Source organism: Solanum verrucosum, unplaced genomic scaffold (assembly GCF_900185275.1).
Source record: "Solanum verrucosum unplaced genomic scaffold, falcon-dt-bn FXZP01000474.1, whole genome shotgun sequence".
NCBI classification, from domain to species: domain Eukaryota; kingdom Viridiplantae; phylum Streptophyta; class Magnoliopsida; order Solanales; family Solanaceae; genus Solanum; species Solanum verrucosum.
The window spans coordinates 258,213-280,205 of record NW_026020516.1 but is presented as its reverse complement, the minus strand read 5'-3'; the positions used below and the strand labels follow the sequence as shown (position 1 = coordinate 280,205).

Sequence of the window (21,993 nt, the reverse complement as noted above, 5' to 3'; positions counted from 1 at the left end):
ATAATCATACGTCAACATGATAAATTTCGATCCAATTCTATAATTCAATTTTTATTTATACCCATCCCTTCCCATACTCATATAATAGTATAATGTAGAAACACATTTATTAGTCATTGCTTCCCGAATAGTCAATCCCTTTAATTACGTTATCTTAGAAAAATTCCTTGAATTTCTTCACCTCCACACTAATTATTTTAATTTCCTAGAAAAAGTTGTACTGGTCAAGACTTTATAATAATTTTTTTTATTTAAATAAAGAAAAAAGAGTAAAATAATGACCTTAAGAAACAAGAAACTACTTGGAGACCAAACTCATTAATGGACCATTGACCATAAAATAAATCCAAGTCAACATTTTGACTGTACATAAAAATAATCATTAATGAGTTTTCTTAATTTGACGCAAAAAATAACATATTTTTACTATGTTGTCCTCTTTGACACAATTATTTTGTGATTTCTTATTCAAATACCTATATTAGAATTTGATAATTTAAGTTAGTATTGTATAGAATTATATTTGAAAAGTAGTGTTTCATACTAAATTATTTTTCATATTGAAGACTTCAATCTGAATCCTTTGATTAAGGAACGAACAACGTAACTTCATCCACTAATCATATTCTTTGCTGTCTTTGACCGAATTCTATTTGATACTTCCATCGTTTTATTTTATGTATCTTGTTTTAACTAGACACCGAACATAAAAAAAAAAAAAAATATTTTGTTGAACTTTATAATCTAAAAATTTAAATTATATGCTATGAATTTGTAAAGTTACTATAACTTAAAAACTCTTGAAATAAGCCAATTCAAATAATTTTTTTTAAAAAAAGGTAAATTAATTTTATGAATTTTCCTTTAATCTTATTTCTTATATAAATCAAATAAAAAAAATAAAATTAACGAATATTGCCAATTTTTAAAAAAAAATAGTGTATGAAATAACTAAAAGGGAGATAAGAATATTGTATATATCATATCATAAAAAGAAAACAATACTCCGTCCCTCCTATTTTATAAGTTACTTTTCAAATTTTAAGATTCAAACAAGTCTATTTTTTATCATAAATTTTTATAAATCTTTTAAATATTTTAAATTATTAATTATTGTCACTCATAATTATAATATATAAATATCATTTCATAAAAAATTGAGATTTTATGCATAAATTTTCGATCTAACTTAAATTTTGACTCTCTAAATATAAAAAAATATCACAAAAATTGAGACGATACCGTAGTAAAAATTCAAATCAGTTTGACAATTGACATAAACCACAAAACCATAAATACATACAACAAAAAAGTTATGTTGATTTTGACCAATTTTGTGACACGCTTCTCTTCTTCCTCTCTAAAATCTCCTCTTTCTTTTTTTTTCATTCAAACAAACACTTTGGATTTTATTTTTTCTGTATTTAGCGTTAAAATATGAAAACATCTTTGAAGAAATTGCGAGGATTGGCTACTCTTAGACATGAAAGGAAAGAACGAAGGCATCGCCAACCTTCCGATGAGCTTGCTATGGCTGCTCAGGTTTTTTTTTTTTTTTTAAATTTTTTTTTTCTTGATTTGGTTGTGGGTGTTGGGTAATATGATACAAGATGCAATTTTTTTTTATTTATGAAAATGGAAAAAAGGGATTAATTTAGACAACCCCAATTGGTTTTCTTGGGTAATGATGTGGGTTTGGAGAGAAATGAATGAACATGGAGGATTTTAGGGGGGTGGGGATCATGGAATTTTAGTCTATGGGTGTTTAAATCAGACAGTAATTCTTTGAGCTTAGTGGGTTCTGAATAGATTATTTGTACATATTAAATGGAAATTTTAAACACAAATGAAGGGTTTGAGTCAAAGTTATTGGGTTCTGCCGAATCTGTATCTACTATGCTGGCTCTGATCCTGTGTTCTGTCCAACTAGTTTGGGGAGTGAGTTACAGTTGATTGATTGATTGGTTGGATGTCATAAGAATGCTGATTAATTGATGATATGCTTAAGGTACTTTGGAATACGAATTTCAGTACTTCATGATTGGGATTTCAGATTTATGCTATATGGATACGTCTGTTCCAACACAAAGTGCATTTGTCTCGTTTGGATTAGTCGAAATGGGTTCAGGTTGGCCTAGACATCACCATTATTGAAAAGATGTCTATCATGACTTTGCATCTCCGTAGTATTTTATGTGAACATGGTCTTTCTTAGAGGGTTTATGTTCTCTTCTAGGTAATATAAGACACTGCTAATTGAAAAGAATTGTTTCCTTTTGATCGCATTAAAAAAATCAATCTTGAACACTGGTATAGTGAAAAGCATTTCCATGTTACTAATCCAGCTTAAAACAAGGTTTCCGTTGTATTAAACTAAGGGGTGTGAACTTGGGTATGTATAGGGCCTATACTTGTAGTTAGCCCCCAAGAAATAGTGAATCGATGTTCATCATCATGCTGCAGCATTGTGAACTGTTTTAGCGGATACTATAAGGAAATGCTGTTTGTTGTAGCCAATGCTGGGGATATTAATAAAAATTTCATACTCTACCACTTGGGGTCTCCTTCAAAATGCCAGCACTGGTTGTAGGTGATTTGATTCATGAATCAACTATGAATATACTTTTTCCTAATTAGCTGTTCTAATCTTCACTTAATTTATATATAGAATTATAGATGAGAGTTCCTTATAGAAACTCTTCACTTAATTTATCTATAGATGTATAGATGAGAGTTATCAGAAGTATTTTGTCAATTTTTCTGGTTTAAGTTTATTATAGCTTGGTCTTTGACAGTTGCTTTCACCTCTCGTAGGATATGCAAGAAATGAAAGATTGCTACGATAGGTTACTTTCTGCAGCAGCTGCAACTGCAAATGGTGCATATGGTAATTTACTGCCATTTACTTCACTGTACCTTCTGAACTACATGTTTTCTTTTGAAGCTACTTTACAATATGATAGTATCTGTCTTTCATCTTCTAAGAGTAGCTTCAACTTGTAAATACTTTTACTAATAGAGAATTCCTTAAGGGCCACTCAGCACATCGTTTGGAACTCGCATAAATATTTGAGAATAATTCATGGGCCAGAAGCATACTTATATCTGCCTACTTTTCACTTACTTAAATGCCCCAGATAATAATGGTTGTAAACTTAAAACACTCTAGCAGAGACTATGTTTCATTTTGCATCTGTAAAAGGTTCGAGCGTTAAGCTCCAGTGGGACACATTGGTGACTTATGTTTCTTCTTAGGGCTCCTTGAAGTGCTATTGCAACTCATTCAGCCAAATAGAAAAGAGTTATTGGTTAACAAGGTTACTTATCAAAACAAAAGAAATGTAGTTATTAGTTAACATAGGCCTTTATTGAATCAAATAGGGAAGCAAAAGCATTAGCTACTAAATTGAAAACTTGAATGGTTAACGAGGTACTGCAATGCATGTCCTGAAAATTTATGAAATGACTTAAGCAGATGGAAGCGTAACTAAATGCTGTTTTATCCATCAAACCAATCTACTTTCTAGTTTTGCTTGTTTGAACTTTCCAAAAATGGAATAGTTTGCTAATTATACTTGGAAGCTTGAACTTATCTTTTATTCTTTGAAGTGTCAAAAGAAAGCCAAATAGTTTTAAGAAGCTCTGTTTCTGTATACTTCAATCAATTATCACATTAACATTATAATGTGTCATATAGGTTGACCAATAAACAATGACGTACTGGTTAAACATGATATCCATATTTATTGTACCTTAGTATGCATGCAGATGTATTAATTAGCAGGGATTATTCCTCAGCTTTCATCTTTGTTTCTTACTAGTTGGATTCGTACTTCTGGAGAACTTTTTGTGCAAGTTATATTTAATTGAGATAGTCTATTTTCAGAATTTTCTGAATCGTTGCGAGAAATGGGCGATTGTCTTCTTGAGAAAACGGCATTGAATGATGACGAAGAAAGCGGTCAGTATGAAGTATTACTATGTTTAGTTGATTAATTATTGACCAGGTTGACTTTTTTTTTTTTCAACAAGTCCGTTCAACCAAATATTTAAGTTGTAGAGAGGAAACACTTTTATTTATTTGTTTTAAAGATACAATGACATGCGTTTCTAATGCTTTTTCTTGGGCCTAGCATGTTGAAATTTCTCTGTATTATGGGTGTTAGTGTAATCTGAACCTAGGGTTATTGCCTGCTTCGAAATCATGTTGAATTGTTTGAATTGCCTCATTTAAAGCATAATCTATTAGACCGGGGCTTTTATTTATTAGATCTACAGCATTAATAAATACTTATCTAACAAAAGCAAAAGGATCCCAGAAGAAAAGATCTATGATGTCCTTTCTGTTGAAGGTTTCTCATTGCATGATAGATCTGATAAGTTTCCAAATTGAAAGAAATGGATTATGCTAATCGTGGTTTCCTTTGTTCTTCAATCATAATGTGCACATCTTTGGATTGTTAAAACTCATTATATTGTTATTTTATACGACATTGCTAAGAGATCAGCTATAGTTTTCCTAATCTTTTTATATTTTTCAATCTTGATTGTTAAAATTGACCTGGTTTCTATATGAACAGGTAAGGTGTTACTAATGCTAGGTAAACTGCAGTTTCAGCTTCAGAGACTTGTAGATAACTATGTGAGTGCTAAAAGTTCAATGTGAATTATTTCTAAGTTCTTGAAAATACCCTGTTTTGATGAGTGTTTATGTTCTCTTTTCAGCGGTCTCATATTATTCAGACTATCTCAGTCCCCTCAGAATCCCTTATCAATGAACTGCGCGTAGTTGAGGTTAGTCATTTGGATAAAGCAACTCTAGCTATGGACTACACCTGCTGATGGTTTTCTTGGGTTACAATGTGCTATTTGTCCTACTCTACTATCTGCAGTTTCAAGAGCTTCAGTGTTCTCATAGAAAAAGAAAAAGTTTTGTGGTGCTTTTGTTTCTAGTTTGCCACGCCTCTCCGTCGATTGATACTTTTTCTTGATTATTTTAATAAGCAACGCGCAACATTTGAAATTGGAGTTATAATTGTAACTGAATCTCTTTTGCTCCTCACCTACTCTTTACTTGGTGTGGTCGCGGACTTGTCATAAATGATATATTATAATAGGCACTTGTCCTCTCTATTGGGGATGCTTGATTCTAGGGTTGCATATGAATTCAGAGGATAACTTAAATGGCTTGTTAAATCCATTGGTGTCATAATGAATGCAGAATAAGTAGGGAGGGAAGATGATTGCACTTTGGTAGATGTAATAGGGTAATAAATATAACTTGTATTTTGCTTGTCTTCAGGTACCTCTTTCATGGAAATTTTATTTTACTAGAACACAATCAATCTTTTGCCACTTATTAAGTCGTATACTTTGATTACATGCTTACTGTGATATGAAGACCAAGTAATCTGATATTTACTAAAATTAACAAGGCTAAATACTTTGTCATTTTGTCGTTCCTTTTTATGGTAGATAGTAACTACTGGGATTTGGCTTCCACTTAGAAACATAGTTTATGTGTTGACAGTATATATTGTTTCTTTGCTTGCAACTTTTTACATGCTTAAGCATTTGACGTTTTCTTTCTTCTTTGTGAAGGAAATGAAGATGCAATGTGACGACAAGAGGTAAAACTAAATTACTTCTAATCATTTGTGTAGCTTTTCTCTATGCGAGTGTCCTCACTCTCTCTTCTTTGCCAGAGAAGTGTATGAGAAGATGATGCAAAAACACAGAGATAAAGGCAGGATAAAAGGAACTAAAGGAGAACATATTTCTTCTCATCAGCTGGAAGTAGCTTATGAAGACTATGATCAGGGGGCAAATGTTTTTGTATTCCGTATGAAGTCCCTCAGGCAAGGACAATCCCGCAACCTTTTAACACAGGCATCTCGACACCATGCTGCTCAGGTTTTTTTTCCATTAATGTTAATGAAATCCCTTACGTTTCATAGTGAACCAAAGTGTATGCTTGCACCATATTTGGGGTGGTTGATCATGACCTTTGGCTTGTTTTTCAAATCAGTTATCTTTCTTCAAGAAAGCCCTCAAGTCCCTTGAGGAGATTGAGCCACATGTCAAACTGGTGACGGATCTGCATCATATTGATTACCACTTCCGTGGGCTTGAAGAAGATGGAGTTAATGCTGGCAATGAGGATGAAAACAGTTCCGTGGATGACTCTGATGATGGATCTGAGTCGCTTGATGATGGTGAACTGAGTTTTGACTATGGACAGAATGACCAGGTTTATACATCAACCCATTCAATGGAGGTAAGCTTTTCTCCTTTTTATTTATTTTTCTTTCTGGGATTATATGGAAATTCATGAATACTATCTGCTTAAATACTATCCTCATTTAGTAATTTGCTGTTCATTAGTTAATATAACAATACATGCACCGAGCAATATTTTCACTGATCAAGTGGTTGTTGACAACGTGACGTTTCTGCAGTTGGATAAGGTGGATGTTGCAGTTCCCCAAGTTGCTTTGAAGGGTGCATCAAAGGTATTATACATTATCTTCACTGACCTCCTTTAGCTGTTGAAATCCTTTCTTTGGAGCCCCACATTGTGTTTGTGAATTTAGTATCTTTCATCTTTATCATAAAAATGAATTGAGGCTTTTATTTTTTTGATAGAAATAAAAGATGAAAATTCATTTTTTTCTTAGTTTGATTTTTTATGGTTTCTCCTTTCATATGAGATTGCTGAAGCCAACCTGTCACCATCTGGAGATTAAAAAATATTTTCTTCTGTTGGGTTGTATAGGAAAATCTCAGTAAGAGTCATGGTGGGAACAGTTTTTCCTTCTTCAGGGATGTCAACAGCACTAAATCAGCACCACTTTTGTCTGGGAGGAAACCAGATCCTGCTGAGGGTGCCGCACGAATGACTTCGTCACTCTCAAACAAGTTTCAACCATATGTTCTACCCACACCAGTGGAGGCGAAGATTCCAGAATCAGTAAAATCGCATAACATAGACCCTCAAACAAAGCGAACTAGCCAGGCTACTAGTGTAGTTCAGAAGTGGCATTCCTCCCCTTTGGATCAGTTCAAATATGAAAAGCTTGTGGCAGGTGATAAGTTCTCTGGACCTATCACCATGAATACACAATCAGTTCCCACAGAGAGCAAAAACAATGCAAGTACTGGTTGGTTGCCCCCTCCACTGTCAGAAGGCCTCTCATCTGCACAACGTGATTTGTCCAATGCCAAAAAGGTCAAGAGACAAGCCTTTTCTGGTCCATTGACGGCAAAGCCATGGCCAAAGAAGCCCATTGTTTCTTCTGGTAGTCCAATTGCCTCATCTGGATACCCTCTGCATTTTTCTCTGCCTTTCTTGCATACTTCAACGCCTGAACCTTCATCAACCCCTAAATTATCTTCACGTACTTCCCTCATGTCATCACCTAAAATAAGTGAGCTACACGAACTACCTAGACCACCAGCTAAAGTAACCTCTACAAGACCCTTACGTCCGGTTACTCGTTCAGGACCTTTGGTCTCAAAAGTTCAGGATTTTTCTCCTACAAATAAAGCGGCAGTATCTTCAGCTGCTTCTACCCTACCAACTCCTCCAGCTCTTCCTCGTAGTTACTCTATACCATCTCGGGGTCAGATAGAAACATCACTTCATGTTTCTAAGCCACTGGAAGATATGGCTTCATCACCTCCTTTAACGCCAATAGCCTTGGTGAAGGACCACCATACTTCCCCTGCTTCGTAGCCTCCAAACTAGGTAGTCAAATTAAAGGTGTAACTACGAGAGCCACCAGGGATTTTTCTGGCTTTTCAAAGGAGCTTAATCATTCTTCTATCAGTGCAATCCAGTTAGGGTGAAAGGCAGCATTTTGCTAGGGTATCCTAAATGTACAGGTTAAGTCTTCTGTTGCTTCTGATATATCGTGGCATTTTTGTTCTTACCGTTAAGTATGTCTGTTTGCTCTTCTCATGAGATGCAGGCGTCTTCACCTGGTAACTATTTATAGCTTGTATGAGATCACAACGAAGTGGCTTAGACAGCTGTTTTGAAATCTTCTCTGTAAATATCTTACAAGTAACCTATCAAGATGCAGAAAAGGATTATCAAGAAGGGAGAATATGAAATTCTAGAAATAAATTTTTTTCATTTTCTTCTTGCTAAGTTGTAACAGATATGGATAATTACAGTTTAACTGACATCTGCTAATAACTTTAGTTGGAGAACTGGAACATTTCAAAGTTCAAACTTTATTTTGGCTCAATGCAACACAAGTGAGCTGTTCAAGCATATTAGATTGATTTTATCTTTACTTCAGAGGGTCTAATGCTTCTTCTGTGCTGGCCTTGCTAGCTAGCATGATGGGTTGTAAGGTGCTCGCTTATAGCCGCGAAAGGACAAATGTCTAATGAAGGCCTATGCTACGGGTAAGAAAAAAAAGTGCGTCAAGTTTATAAGTCGTTAGTTGTATACTATGCAAAGGGTCAAGGCATCGATATGGAGTCACGTCAGTTGTGGATATAGACTTATAAGCGCGGCGCACACAATGATCTGGTTTTGGCTTCTGTGAGGGGAGGTGATTGATTATTTCTAGAATTGCACCAAATGGGAGAAATGAAACATTTTGGGATTCATTTTTTATCATTTTACAGATGTTTAGTATTATTTTCTCCAGTGAGGATTGAATCTTATATAACCTTTTTTTCTGACCTTACGCCTCTGCATCTTTTTGCTCTAAACATGAAAGATTTGTGGACTATAATACACATTTGATAATCTATATAATTATTCTATAAGCACTATGAGTCTTTTAGTGGACATGAAACTCCCAAGTACTTAAAAGATAGCTGACCTTGCTTATATCCCAAATCTTGCAATATATTGTTCTTTGTATGTTTTTCCGCACCTTCAAAATACACCGACTTTTTGTCATATCAACCCTCAATGTCGAATCCTCAGCTACACACTTAGGGATTGTTTGGTACAAAGATTAATAATGCAGGGATTAACAGTGTTGAGATTAGTAATGCAGAGATTAATAGTGCCGAGATTAGTGATGCAGGGATATTTTTACCAAGTGTTTGGTTCATTGTTTCCACCTCATTTTGTGTTTGGATTAAAACTTTATAAAAAAACTTCTTTCCAATTATACCCTTGAATTATTATGCAATTGAGTTAAGGTAAATAATTGCCGGACAATATTATTTTTTATGACCTTCTAATTAGCTATGAGAAGAACAATTTCGTTGTTATGTTTGCCTTTTTTTCACTTAAATTATTTGAGGATAAATAATTGTCATCTTAGTAAATTGATCACTTACAAATGTCAATTTTCAATTTTAAAAAAAATAAACTATCAACTTTTAAAATTGAAAATACGGTAAATAATAGTAAAATTGAATAAACCATCTACATTTACACATAAAATTTGCAAGTTGTAATTTTAGTATGTATTCAATTTATAAATTGTTCAAAATACGAATAATTAGAAAATCGCACACACACACACATGTGGTGATATATTTGCCTTTTTAATTAGTTAATGTTAAACAACTCACATTTCAAATATTGTATTAATTTGAATTGGATTTATTTAATAACAAACAACTCTCTCTAAATAATTTGTAAGCTAATTTATTTTAATAAATTTACTAGTACAAATATAAAACATAAAATCAAGAAAATAAACAAAATAATTAAAATGATCTGAGGGATATTATCATCTTTACATAGACTTATCCCATGTATTTCTAATACCTTGGTATAACTAATCCATGAATCAGTTATACATAGATCAAATTTCCTACCAAACATAATACTAAATAATATCATACATAATACATGGACTATTTGTTTTAATGCGGCCTACCAAACGACCCCTTATACTTCACGGAGGTTGTATTACCCACCTGAACATTTTAAAAGTATAATATATACCCCTTAAAAACTCACACCCAGATATGTATCAAAAAGTAAATGGCACGCGCTTGCCACGTAATTTACCTTTTTAAAAATTTAAAATATTATTTTTTTCCTTTATTCTACTTTCCTTTTATATGAAACCTTCTTCTCTTTCCTTTCTTGCTCCTTTTTTTTCTTTACCTTGGCCAAATGATTTTTCAAACTAGCAAAGTAAGATCAAATTTAGGAATCCTTGAGTGAATTTTTTTTCATAAACCTTCTGTACATTAATTGAAAATTCATCATGATTCTTATTTAATAAAATAAAAGAATTTAAAAGGGTTGATTAATGGTAAAAAGATTTACCCTTTGATGTTGTTTGGTACTATGAATGGGCTAACATGGAAGCTTAGTGATGAACACAAAAGAGTGATAGTTTTCAATATTTGGAGGCTTCAAATTTGATTTTTCAAAGTGATTTTTGGATTTTGGTTGAAATTATTGAGAGCTTAGCAACTTTAATTCAAAGATGAACGTGACGGTTCACGACGGAGGTAGATGGTGATTGACGGCACGACAATTATGTACAGTGGTTGGGTCAGGACAACATAACTAAGAGAACTTATAAATTTCACTCAAGGGTTCCTAAATTTCTCCAATAATGACACTAAAATTTGATCCTCTTGACTTTCAATTTTTATTTTCATTTTAAGCTATTGTCAAATTTTCACACTGATGAGAAATGGATCTACCGTGAAAAATTTGTGATTTGAGGATGAAAATCAGCTTAATGGTGGGAGGTTGACGAGGGCGGCGACTTGATGGTGAAGCTGAGTTGGTAGAAGTTTTGTATCAAGTATCAAAACTAATTAAGGTTATGTATCAAAACTAATATTTGAACATGAGTAATGACACACTGTGCATGATAAACTTGTAATGTGTCGTAGTGTTGAAACAAAGGCATTATACATTAATTAAGAAATAAAATTAACTAGATACATTAAAAATCTAGTTAATGTATTCCAAACTATAACCATAAGATACTTTAGTAATTGAACAGGATACACTGTACATGATGAAATTGTAATGTATCATAATGTTGAAACGAATGCATTATACATTAATTTAAGAAACAAAAACAACTGGATACATTAAAAATCTGAACCCATATATATAAAAAAAAGATGAACAAGAAGAAATCGAAAAAAAATTAACAATTTGATCTGTTTCGACTTCTCCTTCTCAACATTCACTTTAAAAGACGAATGTACATCCACTTTTTTCTAGAGATCACTTTATAAGACGAATGTACATCCTTCTTATCCTTCTCCTTCTCCTTCTCCTTCTCAACATCACTCTTGTATCTTTTTTCACTGTTAACAATGACGTCACTTATGGATTTCGATCCAAAGTCCTTACTAGAGCCACCAATAAATCAACTTTTTCCATTTTTTTAGCGTTTTTTCCATAGTCAATTTAGAAGTCGAAGATTCATCCTTCTTCGACTAATTGGGTAAGCCCAATATTGAAATATGGACCTTCATCCATATGTATCATCGATTTTTGAAGATGAAAAATTAAAAAAAAAAATGAAAACTGAAGCTATGGGAATAACTCTTGAATAACTTGAAATCATTAATTGGAAAGAGAAAAGATTTGATATTCAAAAATAGACTAATGGGATAATTGTGGAGAGATTTGTGACGTGAAAAAAGGAGCAAAAAATTGTGGGATGAGTGTTGATAGTGATGTATCTGAAAAAGTGAGAAAAAGAGGAATTTATGTAATTTATCAAAACAGTAGAGATTTTAAGAAAATAGGAAAAAAATGATGTGTAATTAGGTAATTTTTCCTTTTAAAAAAAAGAAAACCAATATAAAGTAAAAAAAATAATTTTAAAAATTAAAGTTTTTAATTATTATTTTTACCTCTCACTCTCTCAAAGAGAGTGCACTGCATTTTCTTTACCACCTCAGCATTCTAGGGAGCAAATAATTTCACTTTAAAATAGTTTAAGAGGGTAATAAAACTTACGTAGTGAATAAGTGTGTAGTTGAAAATTGGGTAATATATTAGGAGGACTTTTGGCTATTTTCTCTATATAATTTGATGTAAACTTTGATTCTTCATTATTGTTTTTCAAATCTATAAAGTGAATTGAACCAGCTACCGACTTCAAAACTGAGGATTTCTGTCTTCAAGCCATTTCCTATAGAAAATATTTTAATGTCTTAAATATAAGGGCAGTTTTTGCTCATTTGATTTGATGTTGTCTTACATGTTTTGTACGCTTTTATTTGCATAAGAGTTGATGATATGGTCTGTGCAAGTCTGTTTCTATTTTGTTTTATATATATATTCATCAACTCATGCAAATGATAATAATTATCTAATATTTTGTTTTTATTTTTTTGTAATTTTTTTATAATCTATCTGTTTACAAAGTTATGTTTATTTAAATTAAATCATTTTTTAAAATTATGTTGCATGTAGGGCTAGTAGATGAGGTATAAAAAATATTTATTTCAAATACAGATTATACTAAAAAAAATTGATGATTCATTTGTATTCTTGAAATAGACAGATATTTAAGAGAAAAATAAAGAAATTAGAGAATTATGAATAATCAAAGAAGAAAATGTTTCTTCAATCTGCAATTGAAGATATGAGGTTTAATTATGCAAATTAATTTGTCATCAACTTGATAAGTTCAACTACTGAAGAACAAGAAAATATAGTCATTGTATCATATTGGTGCTACCAATGTTTTCAAAATATGGCCATGACCATTTTTTTTCATTCTTCAATCGTCGATTTTTCTCAAGTTACAAACAAATTAATTAGTAAGAATTAAGCTTAATTTCTTCAATTACTAATTGAAGAAACACATTTTTCTTTAATTCTTCATTATTATCTAATTTAGTTTTTTCTCTTAAATACTGTCTATTTCAAAAATACCAATGAATCGTAGAATTTTTTTTGATGTAATCTATATGTGAAATAAATATTACTTGTACCTCACCTACTATTCCTGCATAAAAACATAATTTTTAAGAATCATTTAATTTATTAGAACATAACTTTATAAACGGAATAATTATAAAAAATATTACACAAAAACAAAATTAAAATAATAGATTATTATTTTTCATCTGCGTAAGCCTCAATGAGGATATTATAAGAAAATAAATTGAAACCAACCTACATGGACCATATGATCAATCCTTATGCAAACAAAAATATACAAGAAATGTAAACAACATCTACCAAATGAAGCAATAATTGCACAAAACATATTAAGACTTTAAAATATTTTTATGTTTGGAAATGGCTCGAAAGCAAAAATCTCCAGTCATAGAGTCAGCAGCTGGATCAATTTTACCTTACAAATTTAAATATAACTATTTAAGGATCAATATTTAAATAAAATTATATTAAAAAAATATATCTTTTACAAACAAATTTATAATTATGGTCAAATAGTATGTATTCTCATAGAACTAAAGATTTGAGTTGGTAATCAACGAAGTGAGTCAAAAATATTGAGATTACATATTTAAATCTCTCAAGTAGATAAAAATATTGAATAATTTCTTCAAAAATATTCAAACTTTAATAGAAATAATTGTCAGTACTTATGTTGGTGGAAGATAACAAATACCCCATAAAATTAATTGAGGTACAAGCAATCCCCAGACCCCATATTTCATAAAATAATAATAATAATAATAATAATAATAATAATAATAATATATTTCCACTCAAGTATGTAATCACTATATATAATAGAATTACTCATATACCACCAATACCGAAATAATAAATTTTAAATAATAATATGCATTTTCACTCAAGAGGTAAATATTAGGGGAACAATGAAGCTAAAGTGGGCAAGTAGATTTAATATTAGAGATCTATAAATTTTTTTTCTTGGAATACTTGTGTTTTTATTCAATTATTGATACTAATAAAGCCTATAATAAAATTATCAATAGAGAAGATAGATTTTTTGATTTCCGTTGCTTCCATTATAGATATCATTTTCTTCTTATTTAACTTGCAATTATTGTTGAAAATGTTCATTTATCTGCACATGAAACAAAACAAAACAAAATAATAGTTAGATTAAAATAGTAGATAATTTCATGAAAATAAGTCATGTAAACCGCAATATATTTAGAATTTAAACAGTATAAATATATTGAGTTAAAAAGTGAAACCTTACTTGAGATAGCGGTATGATAATGTAAAAAATATATTATGCTTCAAGTGATTAACAAAGAAAGTATGATTGGCTTTTATAGTAATCTGTGATTGTAGACTTATTAATTGGTATACCAAATTCACAATAAATAAATATCTTTTAGGATAAGAAAAATTTTTAAAACGTGTGATAGACGTGTCATAAACTTATCTATCTAAAAAATTTTAGATCAATAAGTAGATATTTCTTAGGATAAGAATGATTCTTTAAAACACGTGAGTTACACGTCATAAACTTATCTATTTAGAATATTGTGAATTAATAAATAGATATCTTTTAGGATAAGATTAATTCTTGAAAATATGTGATAGACGTATTATAAACTTATATTTCTAAAAGATTGTGGATCAATAAGTAAATATACATATTATAGGATAAAATTAATTCTTGAAAATATAATAAATGAATGATAAGAATGATTCTTGAAAATGTAATAGATGTGTCATAAATTTATCAATCTACAATATTATGGATCATTAGTATAATTGCAGATTAATATTACTTATATTATATTTTATATATAAATATTTTTGACACTATATTCTAAATTAATGATCAAACTTTTGATTTACATGAATAATATGTTTTGGTTTACTTCTTGGTAAGTTGTACCAGGTGTTAATAATTACAGTTCAACTGACATGCTAATAACTTTAGTGGGGGAACTGGAACATTTCAAAGTTCAAACTTAATGCAGCACAAGTGAGTTGTTCAAGCATATTGAATACTAATACATAGATTGATTAAATCTACACTTCAGAAGGAGGATGCTAACAAAAAGGTGAATGGTGAGCGAGACTAGAAGAGGGAGGAGAGAGGCGAGCAAGATCGATCTGAGAGAGAGGAGAGAGGTGAGGGAGGTTGAATACTTGTTGTATTCATTGTATCAGGTTGTATCACGAATACAATTGATATAACTGATTTGTATCAAAATAAATATAATTGTATCTAAAACTATCGTATTTAACTACATATTAGGAGGAGAGAGGCAAGCGAGATCTAGAGAGGGAGGAGAAAGGATGAATACAAGTTGTACTCGTTGTATCATGAATACAATTGATATAGAATACAAATACAATAGTTGATACAAAATACAAATATAATTGTCTGAATACACTGAATTTGTATCATATATCGAATATAATTGTATCAATTATATTAACGAACACAATTTGTATCGACGATTGTCATAATACAACTATATAGAATACATATACAATTGACACATAATACATAATACAATTGATATAGAATACAAATACATTTGATACATAATACAAAATACAATTTTCATATTTAATTATGTGGAATATTTTTTGGGCTGCAATTAGGGGTGTACATGACCGAGTTGGTTCGGGTTTTTCAAATATCAAACCAAACCATTTGTCTAAAAAATTTAAATTTATAAACCAAACCAAACTAATAAAATTTGAATTTTTTGGGTTTTTCAACCTCGGGTTGGTTCGGGTTTTCCAAATACCAAACCAAACTATTGTGTCGAATTTTTAAATTTATAAATCAAACCAAGCTAATAAATCGGATTTCTTTTTCCAAATTTTTAGATTTTTTCGGTAAAGTTTGCATACAAACATATAATTAACTTGTGCAAATGTTTCTTTAGCCCAACCAAAATACAATTATCTAAGGTATTTCTTAAAAAAAAATAACACAAAATATGAGATGAGTACTGATGAACAAAAATATTCAATGAAAAATAATAATGAAGTCATCATATAAAATAAATATTGCTAAGTCATAATGAAAATGATCATAATTTAAAAGTACTAAATCATGCTAAAATTATAAGTTTAATAAGTATTAATTACATTACTAAATATTTAAGGAAAATTAAAATTAGATTATGTATTTTAATTGTCTAAACCAATGTAAAACTAAAGAACAAATATTCAATATTATTGTCATTCTTAGTGTTGAATTGATTTTCTTTTTGCATTAGTATTAATTTGATTTTGATTTAAGTTTTATTATAATTATCAACATCTATGAACTATAATCTTTATTGGATCATTTCGAATTCTAAGTTTTAAACTTGAAATAATATATTAAAAGATAAAAACTATGAAATAGTATAAGAAACATTTTAAAATTATATCAAAGTAAATATTTTTATGTATAAAATAAAATTTTAAAATTACATACATAATGTCGGGTTGGTTTGTTTTAGTTAAAACCAAACCAATCCAAATATAGTTGGTTTTTTTTTTTCCAATACCAAACCACTAGTCGGGTTTTTTTTTTTGGTTTGACTCGATTTGCGGCTTGGTTCGTTTTTTCGATTTGGTTTTGTACACCCCTAGCTACAGTTGTTTGGGCCGGAGAGAGATAGGGGCGAGAGGGAGAGAGGAGAGAAAAAATTGCTATAAAACCCTACATATAGTTACAAATTGTAATATTTCAAACTATAATGGTTTATTGTAAATACATATCACATGTTTGCCTTGTTGTGTAATTTTTCCTAAAGGATCTCCATGCAAATGTCTTTGTTTTTTTTTTTTTTTGGTTTTCCACCTAGTGTACGGAGCCCACATTGGAGCTCCGACTAAATCCGGATCGCACTCTGAAAGGCCCATTCGGGGGTGGCGCTCCCAACAGGATTTTCTCCATACCCAGGGCTCGAACCCGAGACCTCTGATTAAAGGTGAAACACTCCCACCAGTGCACCACAACCCATGTTGGTGCAAATGTCTTTGTTTTAAAAATATTTTTGGTGTTTAGAATCTCAAAACAGAATCTTCCATGTAGGTTCAGGATTAAGAACTATAACTCTCTATTAATTAGACCAAGCTAATAGAGATTACAATCGGCTTAACATAATTGTAATTAAAGTCAAATAACAACATCAATATAATACAAGTAATAACGTAATTATTTTCCTTGCGTACATATATTCCAATCACATTTTAATAATAATTATTCAAAATCACAATATCCTAAATCTTGATTTTGGACTTGATGACTTGACACATTAATATAAGTATATAGAATTACTGCAACTTGGCAGGATAATGCAATATTGCCAAACGTACGTTGACAAGTAACCTGATCTAGGCCTTGAAGTCTTGAACAATTGTTGTAATTGCAAATCCTACATAAAATAATAGTACTTAATAAACACCCTCTTATTTTTAAGTTACGTATTATAAGTTTTTAAATCTCAAAAAATGTACAATATAATTTTTATTTTTACCTGTTTTGTTAGTATGACGGACAGTCCCTGCCAGTTTATTGTGTGAAACATTCCTGTTCATTAAATATGAATGATATTAAAAAAATAAAAAAAAATATGCCGTGGAGTTCTTGTTGTCCGCAATTTGGCTAATAATATTGAAAAATTATTAGGGTGTATTTGGTATAATAGAAAATGAATTTTGGGGAACAAATTTTCTTGAAAAATAAGTGATTTTTTTTTTTTTATGTTTGACATGTAAGCAAAAAATATTATCCTAAAAACACTTTAAGCAGACACTGGAAAAATGAGATTGGGGGTGGTGTGTCTTTTGGACATTATTCTACCACAAAATCTAGCTCAAGACGAGCGGATTGTCAAGTCTATATTAACATATCACCTATCCATCTCCAACCAATGTACATGGGACTGGGAATCCAAACAGAGATAAGTTTAACTCTGATACTGCATAAGATATGACTTGATCCTTATAACTCAATTTCCTAAAACCTAACTCAAGAAGAAAAGATTGTTCAAGTTTACATAAATAAGTTTGAGGTCATCAGTCCAACTCCATCAAATGCGGAACTCTAACTCACTCTGACAGTGAAAACTAGGCATATGGGGGAAGGGATAGGGCTAAAATGTGTTGAAGGTGGAGAGGAGAACATTCATGTGGAATGCAACTAGCAGATATAACTTATTTTCCTTAGTTCCACTAAAAATATTGTTTTCTTCGTTTTTAAAGAACTTAATTTTCTATAAAAATGTTTTTTCAAAAATTTTGACTAATCAAACATGATCAAAATATTTTGAAAAATAATTTTTAAAAGATATTTTCCTCCGTATCAAACACACTCATATCGATACATCGATTGTGCAACTTACATAAGCTGCAAATTGCCCCACAAGACGAGCTTCAAGACGGAAATCGGAATCTCCCCTGATAATTTATTACTATCCAATCTCCTACAAAGAAAAAAAAAACTCAATATTACACCAAATTATACTGGAAAAAATTCACAAATAGTATCCCTTGTAATTGAAATATAATTATTGTATTGAAATTCCAAATTATACAAGTGCAACTCGAGAATAGTATCCTGAAATTTCACATGTGAAATTTGACACTCCAGTATCGTGACTATTTTTCTAATATTAGGCCGAAAAGTGGCTAGTAAATGTCATTCCTACGAATTATATAGTCCTTTACTTAGCTAAGAGCCTTAATAAGGTTGGTTTATTTATACGAAAAACGGATAATTTAAAAGGAGTGATGCAGTGATACGTATTCTTTCATTCTTAATTATAAGTCTTCAATTTAAACTTTTTAACACAAATTTAAATTTAATCAAACTCTAATATAAAAATCAAAGCACCAGACGAAAAAAATAATAATATCAAAATGAGTGGGGAAATGGCTTACATCCATCGTAGGGATTTTAAATTGCCAAGAGATGATGGAATAAGGCCACTGAGCTTGTTATTTTCTAACCCCAAGCTTACTAGCTTTGTTAGGTTCCCTAATTCACTTGGAATTGCTCCACTAATTGAATTACTTTGAATTTGCCTGCCCACAATTAATTAAACATGAAAATATTTAATATTGCATTATTATATATATATATATATATATAAATATATTCATCAAAAATGAAATAAGAGTATAAGACTAATTATTAATTGATAATCTTACAAGTATTGAAGATTGTTTAGCATTCCCAATTGAGGTACCAAGGATCCAGAGAGGTTAGCATTTCCTAGGTCCCTTCATTAGTATATCACCATTAAAGTCAGTATATTAATAAATAAACTTTGGTAGTAGAGATGAATTCAAAATTTGTGGTTTGAATTAATAGCAAGAATTTAATTGATCAGTAAAATGAATCTATTCTAGATTCGTCTTTGTTCGTTTAAAGAAACTTGTGAAAGGCAAAATATAATGATAGTCTTTTAAATTTGCCAACAAGTTTCATTTAGATGTTATCTAAACTATGATTTATTTCAATTGACTTGTTGTTCACATGATAAAGTGTTCATACCGTTCAAACTTTGAAAAAGTTTTTTTGTTTGTTTTCAAATATTTATTACATAGATAAGTTAATTAACTACCTAAAATATGTTAAATTCTTTAATTATACACATCGACATCAATCGTTATAAGTCTGAGATCTTATGACTTATCGAGGCTAATGCATACAATTAAGAAAAAATGACATATTTTAAATAATTAATTTTTCTATGTTGTTTAAGACCAACAAAAACTTGTTCAAACTTTGAACCAAAAGTTTCTAGTAGGAACATATTATCATATATTCAGATAATCAATCAAAACAAGTCATAAATTGAGCATCTAAATAAAATTTACCAGTAAATTTAAGAGATTATCGATATATTTCGTTTATATATATATATATATATATATATATATATATATATATATATATATATATATATATATATATATATAATAATAATTAAATGGTGACATACACTCTCACAACACTATTTTGGGAGTTGCAAGTGACATGGAACCATGTGCAAGGATTGACTAAAGTTGGGTCCCAGCTTTGAAGCACATTGTTTGGGTCTGCCACATTAGTTTTGAATGCATTAAGAGCATCTCCTGTTTATCACAAACACAAAAACAATAGGAGATATTTTTTTTTAGTTAATATCAAACTCACCAACAATGAATTCATGGAATTATCTAATATTCTATTTATTTTATTTTACGTGTCTTAGTTTAATTAATCATAAAACTTAAGAATATAAAAATACTTTTGAATCGTATAATCTTAAATTAAAGATGTATTGTATAACATACTAAGAATGTATTTAGTATGAAGGAATATATTTTCCGTGGATTTTTTAGAAAGTAATTTTCTAACTTATTTCTACTTTGTAGTGTTGTAAGTAAGAAAAAATATATTATTTTTTTTATATGTAAGGTGGGGTATCGTGGAGAGTGGAGGGTCAAGGTGGGGGATCGTGACATATATTGAAGGTAAGGAGAAGATAATGAATTTCATGTAACTTGTAAAATTTGTTTTTCCTATTCCATGGAGAAAAAGTCATTTTCCTTCATCTTTTTATCAACTTGAAAAATATTAAATGATATTATTTTTTTGAAATAGACTAAATTGAAATCCAGAGACAACTTAAATATTATTTTCTGAATTTTGTGATCTCAAACATGTCACGACCCCTGTGATTCTTTAAGACGCTATCATAACAGGTAAAATGAAAACATTAGAATGAAAATCTTACTAAATATTGAAAACTAACATTCTTTTATAATATGTAAATGGTATGTAGATACCCTCAGTCATACTTTTGAGATATTGGTACCCCTGCCGTCTAAAAACTAGAGCATATATGTCCTTCACTCTAACGGAAGATTATATAGGAACACGTGGTGCAATCTTATCCGTCAATCTGATATTTAATAAATGTCGGGTCAGTGGATAAGATTGTGATACGTGTATGTCCGTTATTATAAAGGGTATATATGATCTAGTTTTTTAACGGCAGGGGCACCAATGTCCCAAATGTATAACAGAGGGTATCTGCATTCCATTTACGATAGTTCAAGAATATATTTATCCGTTTTCCCTAAAATGAAAAGTAAGATACATAAATTAATTAAAACGAAGAAAATAATAAACATGAACAAGGGATAATTGAAGGAGGATTTATTTTGATTTGATACTTAACCTTCAGAGTTGCATTCAACAGCTATAATGGCAAAAGCACCAACCAGGAACACAAGGGCAATGAACCTCATTTTCTTGTACTACTAGATTGATATAATAGGTAAAATGCTGCAATACTTTTGTATATTTATACACAAAAAAAAAAAAAAAAACTATGTGCATTTTTTTTTCCACATAGAAGTCATCTAAAAATAACAATGACTTGTGAAGTATTAAAATCTAGTATTGAATAATTTAGAGGTTTGACCAGACTTAGTAAAGAGACAATGTTGGAGGCATAATCAGAATTTCTAGTTGATAAATTTTGAATATTTTTACTTGAATTGTGAAAGACTATTATATATATTTAATATTTTTAATATAAATATAACATCTAAATTAAAGTTAGTAGATTTAGCTAGCGTTTGGCCTCAAGTTCTCAAATATTCTTGGCAAATCATATTTGGATGAAGTTTTTGGTGAAGTTTCACCATGTGTTTGGCCTCAAATTTTCTCAACAATATTGGACTAGTTCAAAAAAAAAGATTTATACCAATAAATTCTCAAAAAAAATTATTTATTATCATTTTATAATAAATATGTAGCGTAAAAAAATAACCTTATAATATAATTGATAACAATCAACAATTACAAAATAACAATATAGGCAAAACAATATATTAATCGCATACTAAAAGTTATCACTAATTCAGCTATAATTATAATTAACCTATTAAACACAAATTGTTCTTTTTTCTCACCTATTAGTTGGACTTAATAAATAATGGGTATTTTTTTTATAAAATATAAAAGTTTGTGGTAATTTTAAATTTTTTAAAATTTCCAAATATTAGAACTTAGCCCAAATACTAATTTTTTTTATAGTATTTGAGAACTTGAGATACTTGGCCAATATATTTGCCAAGTTATATGACCAAACACCACTTTTCAAGTTTTT

General features: G+C 30.2%; 2 protein-coding genes across 2 annotated transcripts; one reads left to right on the top strand and one right to left on the bottom strand.

The window, feature by feature from the left end:
• The first annotated feature begins 1,347 nt into the window (after positions 1-1,347).
• Positions 1,348-7,981, top strand: LOC125809802 (uncharacterized protein At2g33490). The gene is made up of 10 exons (XM_049489384.1): positions 1,348-1,542; positions 2,815-2,887; positions 3,887-3,961; positions 4,581-4,642; positions 4,726-4,794; positions 5,602-5,630; positions 5,706-5,913; positions 6,029-6,277; positions 6,459-6,512; positions 6,776-7,981. The coding sequence occupies exons 1-10, from the start codon at positions 1,438-1,440 to the stop codon at positions 7,733-7,735; spliced, it is 1,884 nt and encodes a 627-aa protein (XP_049345341.1). The 5' UTR covers positions 1,348-1,437; the 3' UTR covers positions 7,736-7,981.
• Positions 7,982-17,003: 9,022 nt separating this feature from the next.
• Positions 17,004-21,154, bottom strand: LOC125809812 (leucine-rich repeat protein 1). The gene is made up of 7 exons (XM_049489393.1): positions 21,058-21,154; positions 19,834-19,966; positions 19,037-19,108; positions 18,767-18,910; positions 18,229-18,309; positions 17,362-17,414; positions 17,004-17,259 (listed from the first exon to the last, which is right to left on the bottom strand). The coding sequence occupies exons 1-7, from the start codon at positions 21,125-21,127 to the stop codon at positions 17,219-17,221; spliced, it is 594 nt and encodes a 197-aa protein (XP_049345350.1). The 5' UTR covers positions 21,128-21,154; the 3' UTR covers positions 17,004-17,218.
• Between the last annotated feature and the right edge of the window lie 839 nt (positions 21,155-21,993).